At 42.7% G+C, this 21,602-nt stretch overlaps 1 protein-coding gene across 1 annotated transcript in view; it reads right to left on the reverse strand.

Annotated features, from left to right (window-relative positions):
• The window catches only part of thsd7ab (thrombospondin, type I, domain containing 7Ab), a 488,245-nt gene that overhangs the window by 81,201 nt on the left and 385,442 nt on the right, over positions 1–21,602 (reverse strand). Inside the window, exons 16-19 of the mRNA XM_072460164.1 lie at positions 14,383–14,388; positions 14,162–14,295; positions 13,178–13,331; positions 5,731–5,872 (exon numbers count right to left, since the gene is read on the reverse strand). Coding sequence (XP_072316265.1) covers positions 5,731–5,872; positions 13,178–13,331; positions 14,162–14,295; positions 14,383–14,388 — 436 coding nt within the window. The remainder of the gene's footprint in view (positions 1–5,730; positions 5,873–13,177; positions 13,332–14,161; positions 14,296–14,382; positions 14,389–21,602) is intronic.

Raw genomic sequence — 21,602 nt, forward strand, 5'->3', positions numbered from 1 at the left:
TCTTAAATGTCCTGTTATTTGTTTACAGCTTTGATGCCAAGAGACCAGGTGTGGTGCTTGCGAAAAGTCACTGTGAAGCAGAACCAGTGGAATTTCAGGCCTTTCTGTGCTGACGAGGCAAAAGACAACACATGCCCAGCGCCGAGAGTCACAGCACAGAAGAGTGCACAGACGAAGAAGAGGATGAGGATGTGATCTCTGATGTAATTGGACTCTGGTGGTGTACATATCATATCTATTATCTCGTATCTCATATATGTGACTCGGCACGGCAATTGTCGGACCATGTCGGCCTCGGTGAAACTGAGAAAAACAGCATTTTACTTTTTTTTCCCCAAATTTGTGATTTTTGTTTTTTTGCAGAATGTGCTAGTTGAAGTTATGAATAAGCCCCTGTGTGCGTCAGATAACACTATTGGTTGTCTTAAACGTATACATTAAGCTGTTAAAAATGTGGAGTTTTCGGGTCTTTTTCCTGCTCTCCTGGGGGGCGTCACCTTTTTCTAGCCAACGTGTTGTTTACATTTTCCACCAATCAGCTGTGATCCGCATGGCTACAGCTGCGTGCTCCGTGCTCCGTGCTCATTACTCCAGACCGTCTGCAGAGCACAGTCTTCAGAGCTTACATTTCCTGGACTACATTGCAACGGAACTGTTTACTCAGGTACACTTTTACTTTACTACTAAATTATTGCTTTAACGCTGTGTTTTAAGGCGGTCTCGTGATCACTTTAGAATCTTACTTGTCTGCTCCGGTGGAGCTAATGCTAAGCTAACATGTTGCTTCAGTGCACTCTGCAATACGGGCTTAATGTGACTACTTGCTGTTATCACCATGTTATCGGGTTATTTTTCGGCGTGGGTTGGCCCGTGGGTTGTGTGGGTCGTGCTTTGTGTCTGTTTTATCGTGCTAAACCGGCTGTTACCCCCACAGCCCGGAGCTAAACGCAGCTATTCAGAGCTAAGTTGTAAGCTAAACTTTGCTATGTTATCGGGTTATTTTTCGGCGAGGGAAGAGAAAAAAACTACAACTCCCGATACCACTTCTGGTCACGTGGCTTACGCACTGCGTCACTCGAACCAATCACGCGCTTGCCTGGCCATTATCAGCTTCCTGTGTGTCTCTCTGTGCACGGTGTTGGAAGAGACAACAGGACGGCTGAACCAGGTAAGCTTTGCGACTAAAACACCCGCTTTTAATCACTTTAATGTGCGCCGGTTTTAAACTCGAGTGTATGTTTATGTTTTGGTGTGCTGTTCTGCAAGTGTTCTGCTTTTACGAGCAGTGTTATCTCAAGTGAGCTAGCTAGCATCGCTAGCCGATGGCAGATGTCCCAATATCTCCGCGTTTTTCATCTTAAATACACCGTTAACGTCACAATGAACTGTTATCTGTGAAGCGTGTTATTCCCATATTACTGTTAACCCTAATCCTTTTATCCCCCTTTTCAGAATTGGCAAAGACACCCTGACTGACATGACCTGTCTCTGTGAAGTCTGCTAAGGAGCGTGGTAAGTGTAAAACATTATTTTGGTGATTTTCGTGTTTTAATGATTAGAGTATAATTAACCATAAGCAACATCTGTTTTTCAGGTGAGCCTGCAGTTTGTACATCAAGCTTCAGATCACTGTGGAAACAGCTTCTCCCACACATCAGAAGCTGCAGGCCACGCACAGATCATCAGATTATCAAGCAAGCATACATGAAGACCAGGGTTGACACTTTGGAAGACATCGCTGAGGTTAGTTTATATTATTTGACTACTGTAATGTGTAAACATTAGCCTGGCAAAACTTCAGTGCTGCTCTCTGCTTAAGATATGTTTCCTCTGTTCTCATTTTTTTTACATTGTCGCCCTTGTCATCAGGTAGTGGAAAACAGCTCTCCTGAGTCTCACCTCAGTATCCCACAGCTTGTTGGAACGGCGGATGGCAAAGTGTTTGTCAAGAACTTGGACTGGCAGAAGCATCTGAGTCCCTTCTTCAGACGGCTTCCAAAGATCAAGAGTTATCAGCACTTCAGGTATTTATATTAAAACTCTCACATTGTGTTAAAAAAATAAATAGTTAATGAGTGTTTTATGTGAAATAGTTAGCCATTTCTTAAATGTCCTGTTATTTGTTTACAGCTTTGATGCCAAGAGCCGAGAGTCACAGCACAGAAGAGTGCACAGAGGAAGAAGAGGATGAGGATGTGATCTCTGATGTAATTGGACTCTGGTGGTGTACATATCATATCTATTATCTCATATCTCATATATTCAAAGCCATGGACCCGATGCAGTTCGTATACCTGGCCCTGGCATCTGTTTATAAGAGTTCTTCTATTAAGAGTGTTTTTTAAACTTCCTATAAGTTATCGGTCCTTTCCCCCTGTATCTACTGCGTTGTAACATTAAAGGCTATCTTATCTTATCTTTTGTTGTTTGTGTTGCACTGAATCACCTGTGAATTATGTTTATCGACAAATGCAATGAACCCTATTCTGATTCTGATTCTTTGATTCTATTCAGGGCCTTTTGTAATCCAAGTATTTCCATTTTAATATAGTAACTTCTAATTCTGATTCAAGTCCAGTTACCATCAATAACAACACTCCTCTTGAGTCTTCAGTGACAGCTGTAGGGGGAAGGTGGTGTCAGTGTGACAGGGGGAGGGCTTATCCCAATGAGATGCAAATGAGCCCCCCCGTGACTCTGGCCTCTCAGGTGAGAAACTTTAGAGGCCGTTTTCTCAGTGAATGGGTTTGAGAGTTGTATACATTCAAATGACCACAACTTACTCAAATATTATCAGATCTACATGAGTGAGACATCATTGGAAAGCTTTGAATTCACACTTTCAATCTGCGAATAACTCAAAATGTCTCCGGGTAGACATGCACGTGCGTTATCCTCGGTCAGACACATATAGAGGTGAAAAAAAAAAAAAAAATTATGTTTTTATTTTATTTTAGTATTGGTATAATAATACATATATCTAACAAAATGCGCGTTCAAAAGACTAATAAAATCAGTTGAGTCGCCAAATGCCAAAAAATCTAGGCTCTGACAGCTGCACGTGAATACAGAGGATTCTGTGTGTGGGACCCCTAAGTCCCGCCCTGCTTTCTAAAGCTATTCTTATTGGCTGGAATAATATGTCAATCAAAGTCTGCAAAGTCACTGCTAACGCTTTTTTTCCCTCCGGAGACTGTAGAGAACAAAGCCATCGACAGAATCAACAGTCTGAAGAAAAGGTTGATGGTCTCTGCTCCGCTCTACCGGTTAGCCACGCCTCTTCATCAGGCCAATTCTTCACACCTGACACAGCTCTGGCTGCATTTAAGCCTTCTCCTGACTCCGCTTTAGTGCCGGATGGTTCTCTTGTGTAATGCTTGACTTGCCAGCGTTTTTCCCCGGACGTATTCCCTGTTGCCGACCTCCTCTGTCCCCGACCTACCTGCCTGCCTGCCTGCCTGCCCGCCCGCCTGCCTGCCCGCCCGCCTGCCTCGCCTCTGCCCTGGCTTTTACCTCAGCCTTCTGTTGTCTTTGACCACGAGTGTCGCCTGTTCCCTCCTGGAAAGACACCTGCTCGGCTCTGTGGCTAAACTGCTCACCACTGGACCTGCCTGCAGTGTTGTGCCTGAACGCGTTCATTGAACGAAAGTTCATGAATACGTTCATAATTTTGGTGAACGTGAACTGAACGAACGGTATTACTGCTGACGAACGATAATATGAATGCGTTCATTCTGGTGTCTGTGAATGGCAAATTTGTTCTTTTTATTTTCGTTCAATAAGGTGTCAGATTTCTAGAGACTTCCAGGCAAAACACACCGTTAAGTTGCCCAAAAAGAGCCTATGCCTGGCAACTGTGAGAGCTCCGAAGTTGTAGAGGCGATAGATCGCGTAGACAGAGATTTGAAGTGTCGCACCGCACTGCGCATGCGCATCAAAACAAAAGGCAGCATTGACGCGACTGCAATGTGCTACGATTTGCCCTGTTACGACCAGTTACGTGAGTTTTATGATAAGGTCGGTGAGGATGGGAACAATCTAACATTTCTGTGCGAACTTTGCCCAGCAAGTTTTCCCTCATGTTTTTGAGAATACTGTGGGGTTGAAAGCTGCAACTGCTGCTACTGGTGTGGTGCTGACTGGACAGCAACACATGGGAAGTCTGTCCCTTCAGTGTGACTGTAAATTCTGGTTGGGTAAGGATTCAAAATTGGATATGAAGATGAAATCTGACACAGTTTCAGCATTAAACTAATAAAATAATTGCTGCCTGTGGTTGTATATGGGCTATGGAAATAATTTAGAAAAATGATTGTATAATATTGAAAAAAATGACTGAACTAGTTCATTTTTTGGAGCTGTGAACTTAGTTCAAAATGTTGAATTATGAACTGAACTAGTTCATGTAGAAAGTGAACTTTCCCAACACTGCCTGCCTGCCAGTTGGATCACCGTGAGCCAAGACTTTTCACGCTGACTCTTTATAAACTGTTAAAGTCTGCTGTGATAAATAAAGGTCATTACCGACTGATATTCCGTCTGCTAGTGCTGCTTATGGGTCCTCACCATGTCTGTGACAAATGGCGTGTTGGACAGTTCAGGTGCTAATACTATTCTCCTAGTAATTCTGCAATCCTTCAGTAATCTGGTAAGGGCTGTGGACATTTGAAGTTGGCATACTTGATTGTCACACAATGACTGCTACATAAAATATATAACTCAGGACTCACAATAAAATTAAATGGATGTCTTTAATCATTGCAATTACTACATATTTAAAAATGTGGTTTATTTGTATATATTTTAGTACTTTTATGTTCTGTCTTAATTTCACTACAACATACTGTTTTCAATTTATAAAAATGATTATAATACAGTGTCATTTTATGGGGGGTTACAACCTCTTTGGAAACCAATGAAATGGTTGAATTTTTTTATCAGTTTTATTCAACCGTAATAAGGCCTTGGTTATTTTAATACTTGGTTTACGGAGCCGTATTGATTTCTACAATATAATTTTTTTATTTTTTTTTATAAAGTACAACGCAAAATGGCATTAAAGAGACGGCGCTTGCTTCGAGCCGGCTCCGAGCTGCTCTGGGCCCACGCGGCCCCTGTCTGCTGTGCGCCTTTTTATATCGCAAATACACATTTTGAACCCGTTTACCACATTTTCTTCAGCGCGTTTTGCCGTGACTGGGTGTGTGGGGGAGGGTGCACACTTAAGCATCAGTTCTGTCTGTCTAAAACACGCTAAATCTACTGTTACACGCTCCTGAGCGCCGCGTCTCCCCCCCCCTTCTCCTCCTGTGGTGCGTTTTAGGCAAACCTGGAAGAAAACATCTTTTGAAATTGAAATTATATTTCGCCCGCCTGTTCAATATATTTCATAAAATCTGTAAACCAAGTAATGAAATAACTACGGGCTAATGGTTCATATTTTTATTTCAGGGTGATTCTCAGATATCACTCAAAGCAATTACATTTACTGTCTCCAAGCATGCACGCTATAATGTGAAAATATCGGTAAACAATATTATTCTTTAAATATTGTACATGATCAATTGTTTCACTGTTTCCATCAATGAAAGTCTCAGGCATTTAATAAATGCAAGCGATACGGTGATTCCACAGTATCAATAGTGTTTAATTGCTGTATATGTGCACAGAAAATGCAAGGATTTTATATTAAGTTTTGACTTGTGCTGTTGTAGAAATACTTTGACTGACCTGTGATGTTGTAGAAGTAGTTGAAGCAGTTGAGGTTGAGGTTGCAGGGCTCTCTGTTGGTAGTGTTGGGACACTGGCGCCCCACTCTTGGTGACCGAAGAACATACGCCGTCCGCTCACGGAACCGCGTCCGGGTGCACGGCTGAAACACACGAGCAACACTATTTACAAAGAACAATAGCTGAAGACATAACTACGCTTAAAGTTGTGCTAATAGCTTCACAGTACTGATAACTTAATTTCACTTGACCAGACATGATGTTTGAGTCAAGACAGTTGGTGAAAATCTTTGGGAAACCTTGGCCTATAACTTATTTAAAGCAGTGGCAGTGTCCTTAAATGTACAAAATGTGCAATGCAGGGGTATAGTTAGACATTATTTTCCAAGGGGCTCCAGACAGTGGGCTAAAAGCCAAAATTTGTATTTCTTTTATAAATGTATTTTTATTTTGAAAATGTTTAACGCTTAACACAAGAAACGAAACAATACCAGAGAAAAAATATTGCATTGTGTATGAAATGTGCTCTACAAATAAACTTGCCTTGCCTTGTTTTGGGCTTAAGTCAAAAATATATTAATCAAATATGGCTCTAGCCCTGAAGTCCTACAGAATAAATGCACGTTCATATACTGTAAAACCTGTGCATTACACCAGCACTATAATTGTGTCAATATGGTAAATTAACAATCATGATATAAATAGTTCGTTGCCTTTCTTTTCCCACCTTCCCGCTGGGAGTGGGACAGGCACATTGATGACCTGTCCAGATGCTCCTCGACTCCCTAGAGTCTCTACTCCAGATGAACTGTTCATCTGCCTCAAAGAACTGGTTCGCCGCCTGACTCTATCTCATTGTCTATCTCGAGTCCGCTTGTTCGTCTGAAGCAGTCTGATCTCTCCTGCAGTGTGGAACTCCTCCAGGTTTCTACTTTTTCCCAAAGAGGTTTGGTAGTTTATTCTGGCCGTAAAGGAGGGTCTAAGGACAGGGGACCTTGGGACTTTTGTCTAAGGACACGGGTGCTGGGACGTTGGCAAGTCCCTATGAACATTGTTTAATCTGTTTTTCACCTGAGGCAGCTGCGATCGCACCGCCAACCTGTGGATCTGACTGCTCTACCAGAGCGGGATTCAAACCGCTAACCATCAGATCAAAAGATGAGTACTCTACCACTGAGTTACTTCTCGTGGAAATAACCCGTTTTTAATACGAGTTTACCTCGGGAGACTGGGTAATTCTTGGTGGGAGCAGATGTATGAAGATGGTTATTTTCATGAACATGTCTCAGAGAAAAAAGAAAACTCACATCAGGCTAGCAATGCTACGATCAAGCTAGCTGCACCAATGAGAAAAAATAGACAAAGACAGAACAAATTTAAAGACTTATGGAACAAACTGTTGGAAGCTAAACAAGGAGCCTCAAATGCTACAGATAATTTAAAAGACTATCAGAAAATCCAAAGGTTTTCAGCCATTGTCAATTAACAGAATTCACACACATAGGAACTTGCTTTGGTGATTCGATGTAACATAAAACAATGAACAATGTTAAAACAACCTAATGAGTCAAAAAGAAAACTATTTAAATCTACTGTAGGATAAAATTGGCTATAAGATAAATAAAAATATGCTTACTATGTACAGAAAATGTACAGTTGAATTTACATACCGTATGTAGTGCAGAAAGTGAACAATGAAGTGAGTGATAACATTATAGTTAAAGTGACAGTGTTTAAGAGGTGTTCATGAGTCCAACAGCAGAGAGAAAAACTGTTCTTATGGCGGGAGGTTCTGGTCCGGATGTACTGTAAATGGATGATGGATCGATAAGAGTTGGCTGGGTAGAGACTCAAGATGGGGGCTCCGTCTCGGGTAATCAGCCGATTCAGAACCCTCCCCCATAGATGGTGAAGATGATAGAGACTTGGGGTGGAAGAGTGGGGTCGAGAGAGCAGAGACAACAAGAGATGCTGGGGTAGGCCTGTATAAATAGGGCTTCTGGGTAATTAGGTGTGGTTAAAGAGTGGAGTCATGGTTGCTGGAAGAGTAAGAGGTTGAGGCGTGGTCTAGCTCCCAAACCCCAGTTGACAATTAACATCCTGGATGGGGTTTTCTCTCATGTTTCAATATCAGCATGAGAGGAAGTACCTTCAGTCTGTGGTCTGTTCCTTTGTCATGGCCCAAAATCGTTTACAAGGCCTTTAAAAAATCTCTGAAAGCAGCCATCGGTGTAAGTCTCTTGGCCCCATGCAGCACCCTAATGGGCAAGACTGCTAAAGAAACTCTGCCTGGGTGATGCTGAATCCTGATGTCAGCAGTATGCAAAACTTCCTGTGTTAGGCTGCTCTGCTAAGTGGACATAGATTTGAAGTCGGCACATTTTTCACACGTTTGGCCCCAGGCATTTGTCTACTTACTGTTTTTTTTCTCTTCTTGGTTACCAGGATCCTTTCTACACATCTGCGTTCAACCCCAGCATTGTGAGCAGCCTGGGGGAGAGCACTGTCCTATGAATAAGTCTATCAGGCTTATCCATTAAACATTGTGCCCTCCCACACACACAAGAGCAGACCCGGTGGAGAGGGGGATTGTGGTAAGGTGGCATGTGAAGGGAGTGAAGGCGGTGTGATTAACTATAGTTAAAGACAAGCTTTTGAAAAGTATTGATTCTCATTCAAAAAAAAAAGATGCATTAAAATGCTCTAAAAGACAACTGAAGCCTGCGTAAATTCAGCCTGGAAGACCTAACTCCACCATCTACATCAAGGCCACCTGCTCCCCAGCTCAACCAACGCACCCAGTCCGGCCTGTCCGTCTGTGAGAGTTCAGATCTCTCCTTCACCACGGAACTCCACCAGGTTTCTACTTTTTCCCATAGAGGTTTTTGTAGTTTTTCCTGGCCGAGAAGGAGAGTCCTAAGGACAGGGGAGTCCCAGGACATCGCCCCTCGCACCTTCTCCCCATCTTCAATCAACGCACCCAAGTCACTCCTCCCTGTGGCACGTGGCACCTCTGCTCCCAATCAGCGCACAGCCGGTCCGATATTAACCCTCACTCAGTTGGCTCGGCCGCCGCTGCGACCCACCACCTCCCCTCCCCCTCCTCTGCATCCTAATCATCTACCCTCTCACCATATCTACCACCACCAGTCTCCAGGCCCTGGGGGGAGACATCTAATACAAATGGATCATGGAGTGCCCGGATATTTACTTACTACATTTGAGAGCAGGTATCTGAATTTTCTACACCAGTTTTCAGACCATATGAATGAGTCTTGGATGAGAGTCCGGAATATTTTTTTTCTACAATTAAACACTCCTGGACGAAATAGGGATTACACTGACATCTTTATAAAGATCACCACATTTTACATGTTCTTTAATAGTGTGAAATACAAATCTGGCCTACTAAGCAATATGGTCTGGCCCATCATGGTGAAATGGGTCATGGGACAGACCACATTGCAGTGAACATTGGCAAACGCTTCTTCTCTGGCCTACCGTGAACAGCAGCAGAGACGCCACAATTAGAAAATTGGTCCAGGCTCTCATTGTTAAATGGGCCATAGGCCCAACCAAATGAGATGAGTTTGTCCTATGATAGCTCTGTTATGCAGTACTCTAATGCAGGGGTCCCCAACCACCGGACCGGTACCAGTCTGCAAAGCGTTTGCTACCGGGCCGCACAAAAACTGGAAATGATCTATCAGTGAAAGTATCTTCTCCGACGTAACTTTGGCCTGTCACTCATGACACTAATAAGCTTGTCTGTGGATATATCATGAAAAGCCTTATAGGAAATTGCCAATGAAATCCATTAAATATAATGGCAAGTGTATTATTATACTGTTTGTGAGAGCCCGGGACTGTGTGTCTGACACTCGGCCCTGCAGTGTGGGGGCGCCCCAGGGCACTGTCCTCGCGCCCTTTCTCTTCACCCTTTACACTGCAGACTTCAGACATGACACGGACAGCTGTGTCCTGCAGAAGTTCTCTGACGACTCTGCCATCATCGGACTCATCACGGACGACGATGATGCGGAGTACAGAGGACTGGCACAGGACTTTGTGGACTGGTGTCAGCGGAACTACCTCCTCATCAACGCGGGGAAGACCAAGGAGATGGTGGTGGATTTCTGCAGACGCCACTCTGCCCCCTCACCAGTGAACATCCAGGGAAGGGACATTGAGAGAGTGGATTCATACAAGTACCTGGGTGTTCATCTGAACCACAAACTGGACTGGACTCACAACACAGACGCACTGTACAGGAAGAGCCAGAGTCGGCTCTACCTCCTGAGGAGACTCAGGTCTTTTGGAGTGACAGGGCCACTCCTGAAGACCTTCTACGACTCTGTGGTGGCATCAGCTCCTGTAGGTGTGGCCTGCTGGAGCAGCGGCATCACAGAGAGGGAGAGGAGGAAGCTGGACAAAGTCATCAAGAAGTCCAGCTCCGTCCTGGGCTGCGCTCTGGACTCGGTGCAGGAGGTGGGGGACAGAAGGGTCCGGGCTAGATTCACATCTATGCTGGACCATGAGTTTCACCCCCTGCATGACACTCTGTCCATTCTGGAGAGCAGCTTCAGTGACAGACTGATCCACCCTCGCTGTGTGAAGGAGAGATTTCGCAGGTCTTTCCTTCCTGCTGCTGTCAGACTTTATAACAAACACTGTTAGTCCTACTGTGCAATTACTGTCGTTATTCATGTGCAATTACTGTCGCGACACATATTCATGTGCAATTACTGTCGTGATCACATGTAATGGTATCTATTTATTTATTTATTTTTATCTTTATTATTTTTCCCCTCCATCCCTTGTTGGGAAATGGCAGGTTTTGTCTATAAGAGATCTTCTACTGAGAATGTTTTTCAGTCTTCCTATAAGTGATCTGTTCTTTTCTTCTGTATCTATCTTCCTGCGTTTCATCAATGAAATTTCCCCATGTGGGACAATAAAGGAATATCTTATCTTATTATATCTCTGCTCTTGTCCTGCGTGATAACAACTGATACGTGCATTATACATGCTACGTCATCGCGGATGCGTCGCATCAAACGCGCTGCCCAAAAGTCGACCCAAAAGCTCGCGAAAATTAGTAAATAACAAAAGTCTTTGGCGAGTGTTTTTGCAAAGGGGAAAAGGCCAAGTGAGGAGCAGACAAGGAGCAGACAAGGAGTCAGCGGAGATTTTGGAGGACACGTCTCCTGGGCCAGCATTCTGCTACTGCTACGCGAATGAACTGCACGTGAATGGATCCGCAACCCATTTGTGATTAAAGCGGCGAATCGAGCATGTGCAACAAGAGGATCAGCTGTTGGAGATTGAAAATGACGGTGATCTTAAACGTATATTTGAGGGAACAACTCTGCTGACTGCCATATTTATGTAATGAGCTTCCACCAGTCAGAAGAACAGTGAGGACACGTGTAACTGTACGTTATGTTACTCCAATTTGGATCTTTTGGAATAGAACACTTAATAATGTACAAACGCATCTTTTGAGAACATTTTGCTTTCCGAGCTGAATCGAATGGAAGCCCAAGCCCCGCCCACTTTCGCGCATAAACTGACACACTGGTCCGTGAAAATAAAACCCACATTATTCCGGTCCGTGGTGCAAAAAAGGTTGGCTCCCTGTTCTAATGTACTAGGCTTTTATCATCAATTGAATCAGATGTTAATGCCATTTATATTTAAGATCTTATAGTCCTGGTTCAGATTCTGTGGTCTGGTTCTGTTGAAGATTTTGTTCAAGCCTGATGCAACCTACTTTATGTTTAGTCTTCTTTCAGGACAAGGTCTAGTTCTAGATATGCTGCTCTGATCTGCTCTAGTTCAAGTCTGGTTATTGATTGACATGGGTTGGTATTTGCCTGGTCCTGCTTTAGTCCTGTTTTTATGTGACGGAGAAACATTGTTATTTTGTATTTAATTCAGTGAAACTGAAATAGATTTCTATTGAATCAAATTATTGTGAGTTGTTTGTGGATATTGGCTTAAATAGACCGCGCCGGGTTAGGGTTAGGCATGAGGCTATATGGCTGTGCCGCGGCTCCCGAAACTGCTGGGCTATTTGACCGCGCCACGGCTCTGCAGCCATGGCCTTTAATTGAAGGTCCCATATCATGCAAAATCAACTTCTCAGAGCTTTTACCTTCTTACAGTGCTAAAAGTTACGCAGAACGTTTCAGCCCATCCTCCAGGAAGCTATGTACAGTGTTTTTTAAATTTAATTATTTATTGCCCTTAGGCGTTATTAGACAGGAAAGGACGTTGTGAAATGAGGATGAGAGAAGAGTACATGCCTTGAACTGCTGGAGCCGGGATTTAAACTCGCTGCATTTGGAGCCTGACATTCGTGTTCCGTGCCATAACCACTCAACCACCAGGCAGCACTGAATTAGTTTTCTCATTCATTATCAGTCTTGAAATCTTGAATACCGGTAGTGGAACTTTTCAGTTTTAGCTTTGCATTGGAGAAAGAAAATAACGCTAATGTACTTAAAGACACAGTATATACATTTCTAGAGGAGCGCATGGCAATAGACACATTTGATGCAATGCTGTGGAATATTATAGCTAAAGTTACAGTTTTTTCAGTCCAAAATCTATGCTTTTCTTTTAGATTATTTACTGACTAAAAAGGTACGTACTGGGGCTTTAAATAATTGACATGAAGCACTTTCAAAATAAATAAATAAAATTAAAATAAATTGCGTAAGACTTAAGAATCCTGTACAGTTTGATCCTCAATAGAAACTACTTGGTTGCTCCAAAAATAAAATTATAATTTAATTAATTAGTGAGTAGCAGAGATGACCAAACTGAAGTTTGACTACAATAAAAGCAGAATGACTGAAAATGGCTTCGGTAAAAGTAAAAGTACAGCTGAAAGCTTAAGTAAAAGTACTGAAGTACACCATTGTACTTAAGTAAAAAAGTAGTTAAGAATTAAATTGAATTATGGGTTTATAATGAAGGAAGTATTTTGACTTAAATCAAGGAATCAATTTAAAAAAGGTATTTGTTAAAGATAAGCAATTTGTCTAGATTTATTTCTACGTGTTAGCATGTTAACTCTGATGATAAAGGTTAAATAATAGTATTATAGCCTATATATGTGTCGACTGCGCTAGTAATCTGAATAATATTATCTATTCACTCTCCTGTCTCTATCTTCGATCCCGCTGTGATCTCACACATATGGTCAGTAACACAGCGGTTAAACACAACACAAATATAATTCAACTGCACAGTTGCCATGCTCCGTTTCCAGCTCACCTCCTGCTCCTTCCACTTCTCCAAAGGATTAAGATGAAGGAACAAAAAATGTTTTGGAAAACCCTTGTTTTTTACAGTCTGATCATTGCTGAGTATGAGGTCCTTAGCTGGTCCTGAAAGATTTTGCACCGTCTCCAGTGTGTGCCGAGTCAGTGGCGCCTCACCAGGCTGCAGCGGCTCCAGGGTCCCCAGTCGTTGAGCACACAATCTTCAGGACAGGGCAGCCTGCTCTCTCGGGCCCCCAGCGGCATCTGCTCAGGGTCACACAGGTAATCGTCCACTGCGTCAGAGGGACCGTCGATGGTGTTCAGCATGCACCTGTGAGAAAGGTCACAAGGGTTCAAAAGAAAGGTCTGGTCTGAAGCTGTAGTGTTGTAAACAAATATATACTCTCAGATAGGACTCCATATGACTGGGTGGAGTCTCCATGTAAAATTGGCAACTCTAAATTGGCCCTAGTGAATGTATGTGAGAGTGAAGTAAGCGTGAATGGTTATCTGTGTGTCTATGTCTATGGGCCCTGTGACAAGTTGGCCACTGTCCAGGGTGTACCCCGCATAAGGCCCAAAGTCACTGGGATAGGCTCCAGTCACCCGCGACCCCGAAAGGGAAAAAGAGATAGAAAATGAATGAAAATTAAAAAGCTATGACTCCAGGGACCCATCCTAAGATATGGAGTTGGGTACATTGGAGATTGATGGAGGAAAACTGGAGTACCCAGAGTAAACCCACCCAGAAAGGTCCAGGTATCAAACAAGGGACCCTTTTGCTGTGAGGTAACAGTGCCACCATGCCCAGTTCATTTCAGAAGTCCTCTAAAACTCACTGATATTTGGGATTAAAGTGTGTGTGGTTAGACTGCACATTTTACTAAATTGTAGGGGGGGAAATCTGAAATGTTTAATTTTCCTTTTTCTTTTCTTTCCTTCTTTCGTTATCTTTTACTAGGATCAGTTTTCTTTACAAACTGTCTTTCGACTGATATAATCTAAATACAACGTTTACACAGATGCTATCCCACAATATAACGTAATGATCACATAAACATGAAAACCTATCACACGCAGTTCAACCTAAATTTGAACCACTCTAGAAATTACTTTTTTTCTGTAGCACATAAAATTGTAGCTTGGCATCGGTGGACATACCGGACTTTCCTGGTCTGAACACCCTCTCCACAGTTCTCTCTCAGGTCCACGTTGCTGACCTTCCAAACACTCCAGGGCTCTGCCACCCACACGTACTGACTGCAGTCGCTCTGACAGGGCACCATCTCGTACACCTGAGGAGGACACCAAGTGCCATAAGAAGGGTCAGACCACAAACGCTACTTTTTTGTCATAAATGTATCATTCTTTGCCATTCTTACCTGAGCCTGGGGTCACAAGACGTATTCATGAAGCATTTAGGGAGAGCAGGAAGGAAAAAAATAACATCATAGTAAGACATTGATTGAGTTAGAATCATACATTTTAAAAGATTTTCTGTAGATTACTAACTAACTCATTTCTTTGGGATTGTGTGATATTGGAAATATTTCAATATGTGACATGGCTGTTAATGATGACGATAATTAATATCGATATTAATGTGCTAATAAAAAATAAAATGAATATACAACACTCATCCAGGAGTCTTTCATTGTAGAAAAAGATGAATCCCGACTTTATGTTTAATCACCAGGGCACTAAAAGAACATAACTTGCATAACATGCTTTTCATTGAAAAATAAAGATTAAATGAAGGTTAATTTAGAACTTTTTCATTTAAATACACATTTTTGTATATAAAAAAGTATTCAAAAGTCAGATGAAGAAACTTGAAGATGAAGGTGTTATAGCAATATTTAGTTTGTTGCAATATTGATACTTTTGTCATACATTGTGCAACCCTAAATGCAAGTTATCAATGTTAATGTTTTCATATGGTAATAAAGTAGGTTAATATATTCAAAATGAGTCGGTTTAATCCCTCATCAGTCAAGGCGTGTTCCATTGTATAAAAATATTCGGATGAAGTCATCTAGACACAGTTTTAGAAAAGCAAGATTTTTCAACTCCAAACCAAAAGTCATTCTCAATCTGCAGATCTAGTCTGAGAACTTGCACACTCATCCTTCTCTGAGTAAGCTTTTCCTACCGGGCGGAACATCCTGTGCTCACCAGATCAATAATAAGAAAAAAACATGTCTAGAATTCTCTCTCAGCCAGTGGTTACTCCACTTGAGTTCTTAACAAAGTTAAAAGAGCCAAAAAGCAGGACAAAACAGACAAAAGGGTAATGGCCCATTCAGACCGGGGCGTCAAATTCGTGCCCGATGCAGAAGTTGGACGCCTGTACTTTTGAAGGCAGACGCCTCAGACGCCTGTCCGGTGCACATGCACAGTGGAGGAGTTGTGCTGTGTTGCTTTTCTCGTGGTGTAATGGCGGACCAGGTTGAGAGAGTGGCTTTAGTTTATTAACTTTACAAAGTCCAAAAGCGGAGGCGATGGGCTCCGGGGCTTGTCTGGGACCGACGGATACTTCAGAGGTGAGGTGAGTTTAATCTATATCATTATTTTCTCCAAGAGCAAGCATTTTTTATTGTGCGTAGCGCGTCACTGGAGCGTAATATCTGATTGGCTGCTGCGCCGTGTCTGCCGCGGAAAAGTTCAGCATTGTTCAACTTTTCTGCATCGAACACTTTGGACGTCCAAAGCGTCCGACGCTCAAACGCCCCTGATGTGATGGGGAGTGGAACAGGCATATCGATGACCTGTGGATCCAGATGCTCCTCAACTCCCTGGAGAAACGGTCTCTACTCCATATGAACGGTTCTTCATCTGCCTGGAAGAACTGGTTCTCCTCCTGAGTTGCTCCAGCTCCACTCTTTATCTCGTGTCCACCTGTCTGTGCGAGGGAGTTGGATCTCTCCTTCATTGTGGAACTCCTCGAGATTTCTACCTTTTCCCAAAGAGGTTTGGTAGTTTTTCCTGGTAGAGAGGAGGGTCTAAGGACAGGGGACCTTGGGACATTTGTCTAAGGACATTACCATATCCCATGAACATTGTTTAATCTTTTTTAAAACTGTCTCCCCTTGAGGCAACTGCTATTGTGATTTTGGGCGTTGAATTGAGTGAAATTAAATTGAATTTTAAACCAGGCAACACTTTAAGACAAAAACTAGTTCACCAAGACAAGACACAAAAGGACAGAAAAAAGAGCAATGAAGTGTATTCAATCCAAGGCAGTGAGGAAAGTTGTAAAAAGTGTTACATAGGTGAGACAAAACAGCCACTGCACAAAAAGCTGTATCAACACAGAAGGCACGCAAACGCAGGACTACAGAGCGCCGTGCATCTTCATCTTAAAGCCAAAAACCACTGTTTTGAAGACTTGTGTTTACTGTGTTTGGTAATCTCAGGTTTATTCATTGGTAAGAAATGCGCCATCTAGTGGTCGTTATAATTTACACCTTTTAGAATCAGTAGAAGAAGAGCTCTGGACAGGAAGTAGTTGTTTCTAACCATGTGTCTTTCAAAATGGCTGCTCCTCATTCCTGAGTTAGTTTAAGCATTGTCTGTAAGTATTTATTTGTTAATGTTTAGGCTGTTTATTATTTGAAGTCACTCTTGAACTCTGTATGTTGTGCATTTTTGTGTGTGCTTTGTTGCAGTTTCACAAAATATAAGGACTATCAGTAAAAATCACAAAAGGCATCTGGTGTCTGTGGAGTTTCTGAGTCCCTTGTTTAGCTGTATGGATAACTAGCTCGGCTGCTAGTGAGGCCTAAAACAGTGAAAAGACAGCACCACGGCTAAGACCAAAGGGTGGCTGCCCACGAGTCCGAAGGTTCACTAGTCCGAAGGTTCACTAGTCCGAAGGTTCACTGGTCCGAAAGTTCACTGGTCCGCGCCGCGGGCTCGCCTCCCTTTGCCCTACACACTGGCTTTTAAGACTTTTCTAGTGTTGATGCACATTTAATGATTAAACTCACGTATTTTCCATAACCGACTTGTTTCTGTGCATAGCCTGAGCTCCTTATCGTATTATTAATGAATTCATTTAACTCCGGGATTAAACTGTTTTCCAGTAACGCGGTCAAATAGCCCAGCAGTTTCAGGAGGCGCGGCACAAAATAACAGCAGTTTCGGCCGCGCGCCGCGGCTCTGTAGACACCCCTGTCTTGGCCAGCTGAATTTCCTTTTTGACTACCAATCCTACGGTGATTGATCACGCATATTATGATCAAATGAGGGCATAAAGCGGAGGATTCGGATGTTCCCTTGTTATTTTCACATACACAGTACAACTTGCGGTGCCATCTGTGAGCAGCTGGTACACTAAAAGTGACGAGCCCCAGCGCGTGTCTTTGTGCTTCGTGCGCATTTTACAGACTGACTACATCCCGATGCCGTCTGCACCTTCACTTTAGCCCAATGAGGAACTTTTGGACTAGCAAACCTTCGGACCAGTGAACCTTCGGACTAGCGAACCTTCGGACTAGCGAACCTTCGGACCAGTGAACCTTCGGACTAGCGAACTTTCGGACCAGTGAACCTTCGGACTAGCGAACCTTTGGACTAGTGAAAAACAGGGGTGTCAAACATCCAGTGAAGCAGACGTTTTAATCCGGCCCGCCAAACATTTTGAATACATATCTAATTAAAAAAAAAATCTTTCATAGAACCGTAGTTACAGCCGTAACCGTTTTTATCGCTAAAACTACACGTCCCACAATGCTGCTGGTGGCCGCCCCTCCCCGCGTGGCCCTTCACTGCCCTGTGTGCTGCCGAGGGAGAAGTGCAGAGGGAAGTAAGACGTGCGTTTGCGCACTTTACAGAACTTACACACCTCAGAGCAGAGGTCTGAGCGAGGACAGACGTGTGTGTTTTAGGAAACACGTGGAAGAAAGAAAGGAGAAGGTTTTGTGGATGTTAGAGCTGTGCTAAAAGTGGAGCTAACAAGAAAACTAACATCGTTGATGATGCTCTAAAGCATCCTCTACAAACCTGGACAGATCAGGAGCCACAAGTAAAAACACAGGTCAGAGTGTAATAAAGTCTGAACATGACTGTGTCCACACTAATGTGACTGTGAACACAAACACAATGACCTCATCTGAGTCACTACATTAATCATTTTGTCACTGAGATCAGCTTAAACTATGAAAATAGCGAGCTCATATTGAGTTTGAGCAGAAACATGTCTGTGATATGAACATTTCATATCAGAAATCACATCAAAAGTCCATGTTCCTGTTCCTGCTGCTGCATGAATATGGACTCAGTCTTTCACCTGCTGCACATTTGTACAACTGTCTCCACAACTATGACTAGGCTGTAAAAAGCTATTTATTTCTTATATTTTTTTTACATAATATTTGGCCCACGATTTGACAAAAGAGTTTGGTTTGATGTAAGAGCCAGAGGCAAGAGGCATAACTTAACCTCCTTAAATTCTCCACGTGTGTTTGTATTTAGTGGTGTGTCAGTTCAGGTGTACAGATAACTACACAGATGTGGAAATGTTACTTAGTACATTTAAAAGGTTTTTTAGATCTTGAGAAGTTTATTTTGTTAAGTCAAATACAATATTTTTCAGTTCCAAATACCTATTGGTCTTTCCTTCCTGCTGCTGTCAGACTTTATAACAAACACTGTTAGTACTGAACACTCGCAATACTGACCTAACCATGTGCAATTCCGTCATATGTGCAATTACTGTTGTGATTATTGTGCAATTACTGTGAAATTCATGTGCAATCTATGTGCTGTCGTGACACATATTCATGTGCAATTACTGTCGTGATCACATGCAATGGTATTTATGTATTTATTTATTTATCTATGGGAGTTTTTGTTTATAGATCTTTCTTTTCTTCTGTATCTGCCTCTGTATCTAACTACGTTGCACCAATGAAATTTCCCCATGTGGGACAATAAAGGAATATCTTATCTTAACAATATTTAACAATAGATTAAAGGTTTATCTCTGTAGATCAACTCTGAAGTTGTAATGCACATAAACTGAAGCACAGTGTTGGTGAAATGACACTTGTTTGTAATTTATTTTAATCGATCGAATTGCTTCAAAAACAGCGTAGGCTATATGAAGCTATTTATTTCTTATATTTTTAATTGTTTTATGTTTTACGTTATGTTCGGCCCGCGACCCAGCCTGAGCGTCAAAATTCGGCCCACGGCCCAAAATGAGTTTGACACCCCTGCTTTAAAACCTTCGGACTTGTGAACCTTCGGACTAGCGAACCTTCGGATTCGTGGGGGGTAACCCACCAAAGCTACAGAAGCCACCTCGTGGAGCCTGTGCCATCTCAAAGAGCTAAGTAAAGTGCACACAAAGAAAATAAATCAGTGCATCAACTTAACTCAACCAAACAAACAGCAAAAAAGTGCAAATGTCGGAAAGTAAATCCCTGAAGAGAGACTCTCAATCAGTCCATTCCCACACACCATCATCAAAAGCAAGCTCAACAGCATTCTGCTGCTCAGAGCTAAAGCAAAGGCAGAGGCTGCTCAAACAAGAGCCACATATGCAAAGAAGGAGATGGAAATCAAAGTTGAACAAGCACGCTTACAAGCCACTCTTGATGCACTCAGAGCAGAACAAGAAAAAGAAGCTGCGATAGCAGAAGCTAATTCATTAGAAGCAGGGCTACTTGAATTGAACTTTGAAACATGCAGTGTACTTACGGATCATGCCTTGGGGAAAACCAAGAAAAACACACTGCACGATATGTTTTAGAACAAACAGCTCTCACTAAATCAGAGCCTCTCAATGAAATAAAGACTGAACATATTGGTCCCGAACTGCTTCAACAACTTCCACAAGTTGTTGCAAAGCAAATACGTCTAAGGGAAAACACAGCAAATTATGCTGCTCCCAATAGTGAATTATGTGAGACTCCTTCTACCAGCTTCAAATCATTCACTCCTCTTGCCGAAACACCATCCAAAGCAAATTATGTTCGCAATGATCATGTTTTAACTCAGCCTACCTATGACTTGGCCAAATACTTAGCCTGCAGTCAGCTTGTAACTACAGGCTTATAAGCTTTGATGACCAACCCATGAACTACTGGGCATGGAAATCATCTTTCAAAACCGCAACTGAAGGGTTGAATCTATTGGCAGTTGAAAAACTGATTGATTTGCTAATATGGTATCTTGGTAAAGCCAGACAAGTCAAACAAATGAAAGCTGTCAGCATCAGATGTCCAGAAGCCGGCTTGGCTATGGCTTGGGACAGGCTTGAGGAAGTATATGGCTCTCCAGAGGCCATAGAGCAAGCTCTGTTTAACAAGGTAGAAAGCTTCCCCAAGATCACATTAAGAGAGCCCTTCAAACTCCGTGACTTAGCTGACTTAACCTTAGAGTTAGAGGCAGCCAAGTTAGATGGTTATTTATCCAGCTTATTTTATTTAGACACATCTAGAGGAATTCAGCCAATAGTTGACAAGTTGCCTTACGATATACTGAAGTGGATGATCGATCATGCAGTCAGCTTTCCTCCTTTCACAGTGCCAACTTAATACGGACTGAAGCCAAAACACGAACTGATCCTAGCTTTAATCTTCACTTATACCAACCAATGACAGCAGAAAGAAAACATGCATCTGAAAGGTTCTCTAATGTGCCCATATCTGTATACAAAACGAAAGTTCAAGACAAAACGGACGCAGAAAGATTTAAAAACGCAGTCAATCCAAGCAAACAATGTCCAATTCACAACAAGCCACACCCTCTAAAACGATGCAGAGGGTTCAGAGAGAAAGCACTGGAGGAGCGTAAACAGATTCTTAAAGAATACAATGTCTGCTTCCGCTGCTGCGCATCTACCGACCAGCTCGCCAAGAACTGCACAACGGAAGTGTGAAAGCAATAATCACATTTCTGCTCTTCATCAAGGTCCAGCACCAACATGGGAGTCTAAATCGCCCCCTTCCCCACAGCACGGCGGAGAGGGTGACAAAGCAGACGCCCAAGAAGTCACGTCTAGGTGCACTAAGGTGTATGGAGAAGGAGTGAGTGCAAGGGAATGTTCTAAGATCACGCTTGTGAATGTGTACCCCATAGGCCACAAAGAACGATCCACAAAGGAGAATGTACGCAATCTTGGATGAACAGAGCAACCGCTCACTTGCAAGTTCCCAGTTCTTTGACATGTTTCGAATCCAGGGAGCACACTACCCTTATATGTTAAAGACGTGCGCTGGCCTCACAGGAGTGTCAGGAAGAAGAGCTTGTGTCTTCATGGTGGAGTCGATAAATTAAAAGTTGAGTCTTCCTCTACCAACACTACTCGAATGCAACGACATTCCCAACAACCGCTCAGAAATACCTACTCCGGAAGCTGCTCACCACCATGCCCACCTACAACAAATTGCAGACATGATCCCACCATTGGAACCCAACGCCGACATACTTCTTCTGCTGGGCAGAGATGTGCTACGGGTTCATAAAGTCAGAGAGCAAATAAACAGCCCAGGTAAACAACCCCTTTTGCTCAAAGACTCAACTTGGGATGGGTCGTAGTAGGTGACGTCTGTCTTGGTGGAGTACATAGGCCCTCACAAGTGAACAGTTACAA

The sequence above is a fragment of the Eucyclogobius newberryi genome, unplaced genomic scaffold (genome assembly GCF_026437365.1).
Source record: "Eucyclogobius newberryi isolate DKJ021-1_F unplaced genomic scaffold, fEucNew1.0.hap1 SCAF_3, whole genome shotgun sequence".
Lineage (NCBI taxonomy): Eukaryota > Metazoa > Chordata > Actinopteri > Gobiiformes > Gobiidae > Eucyclogobius > Eucyclogobius newberryi.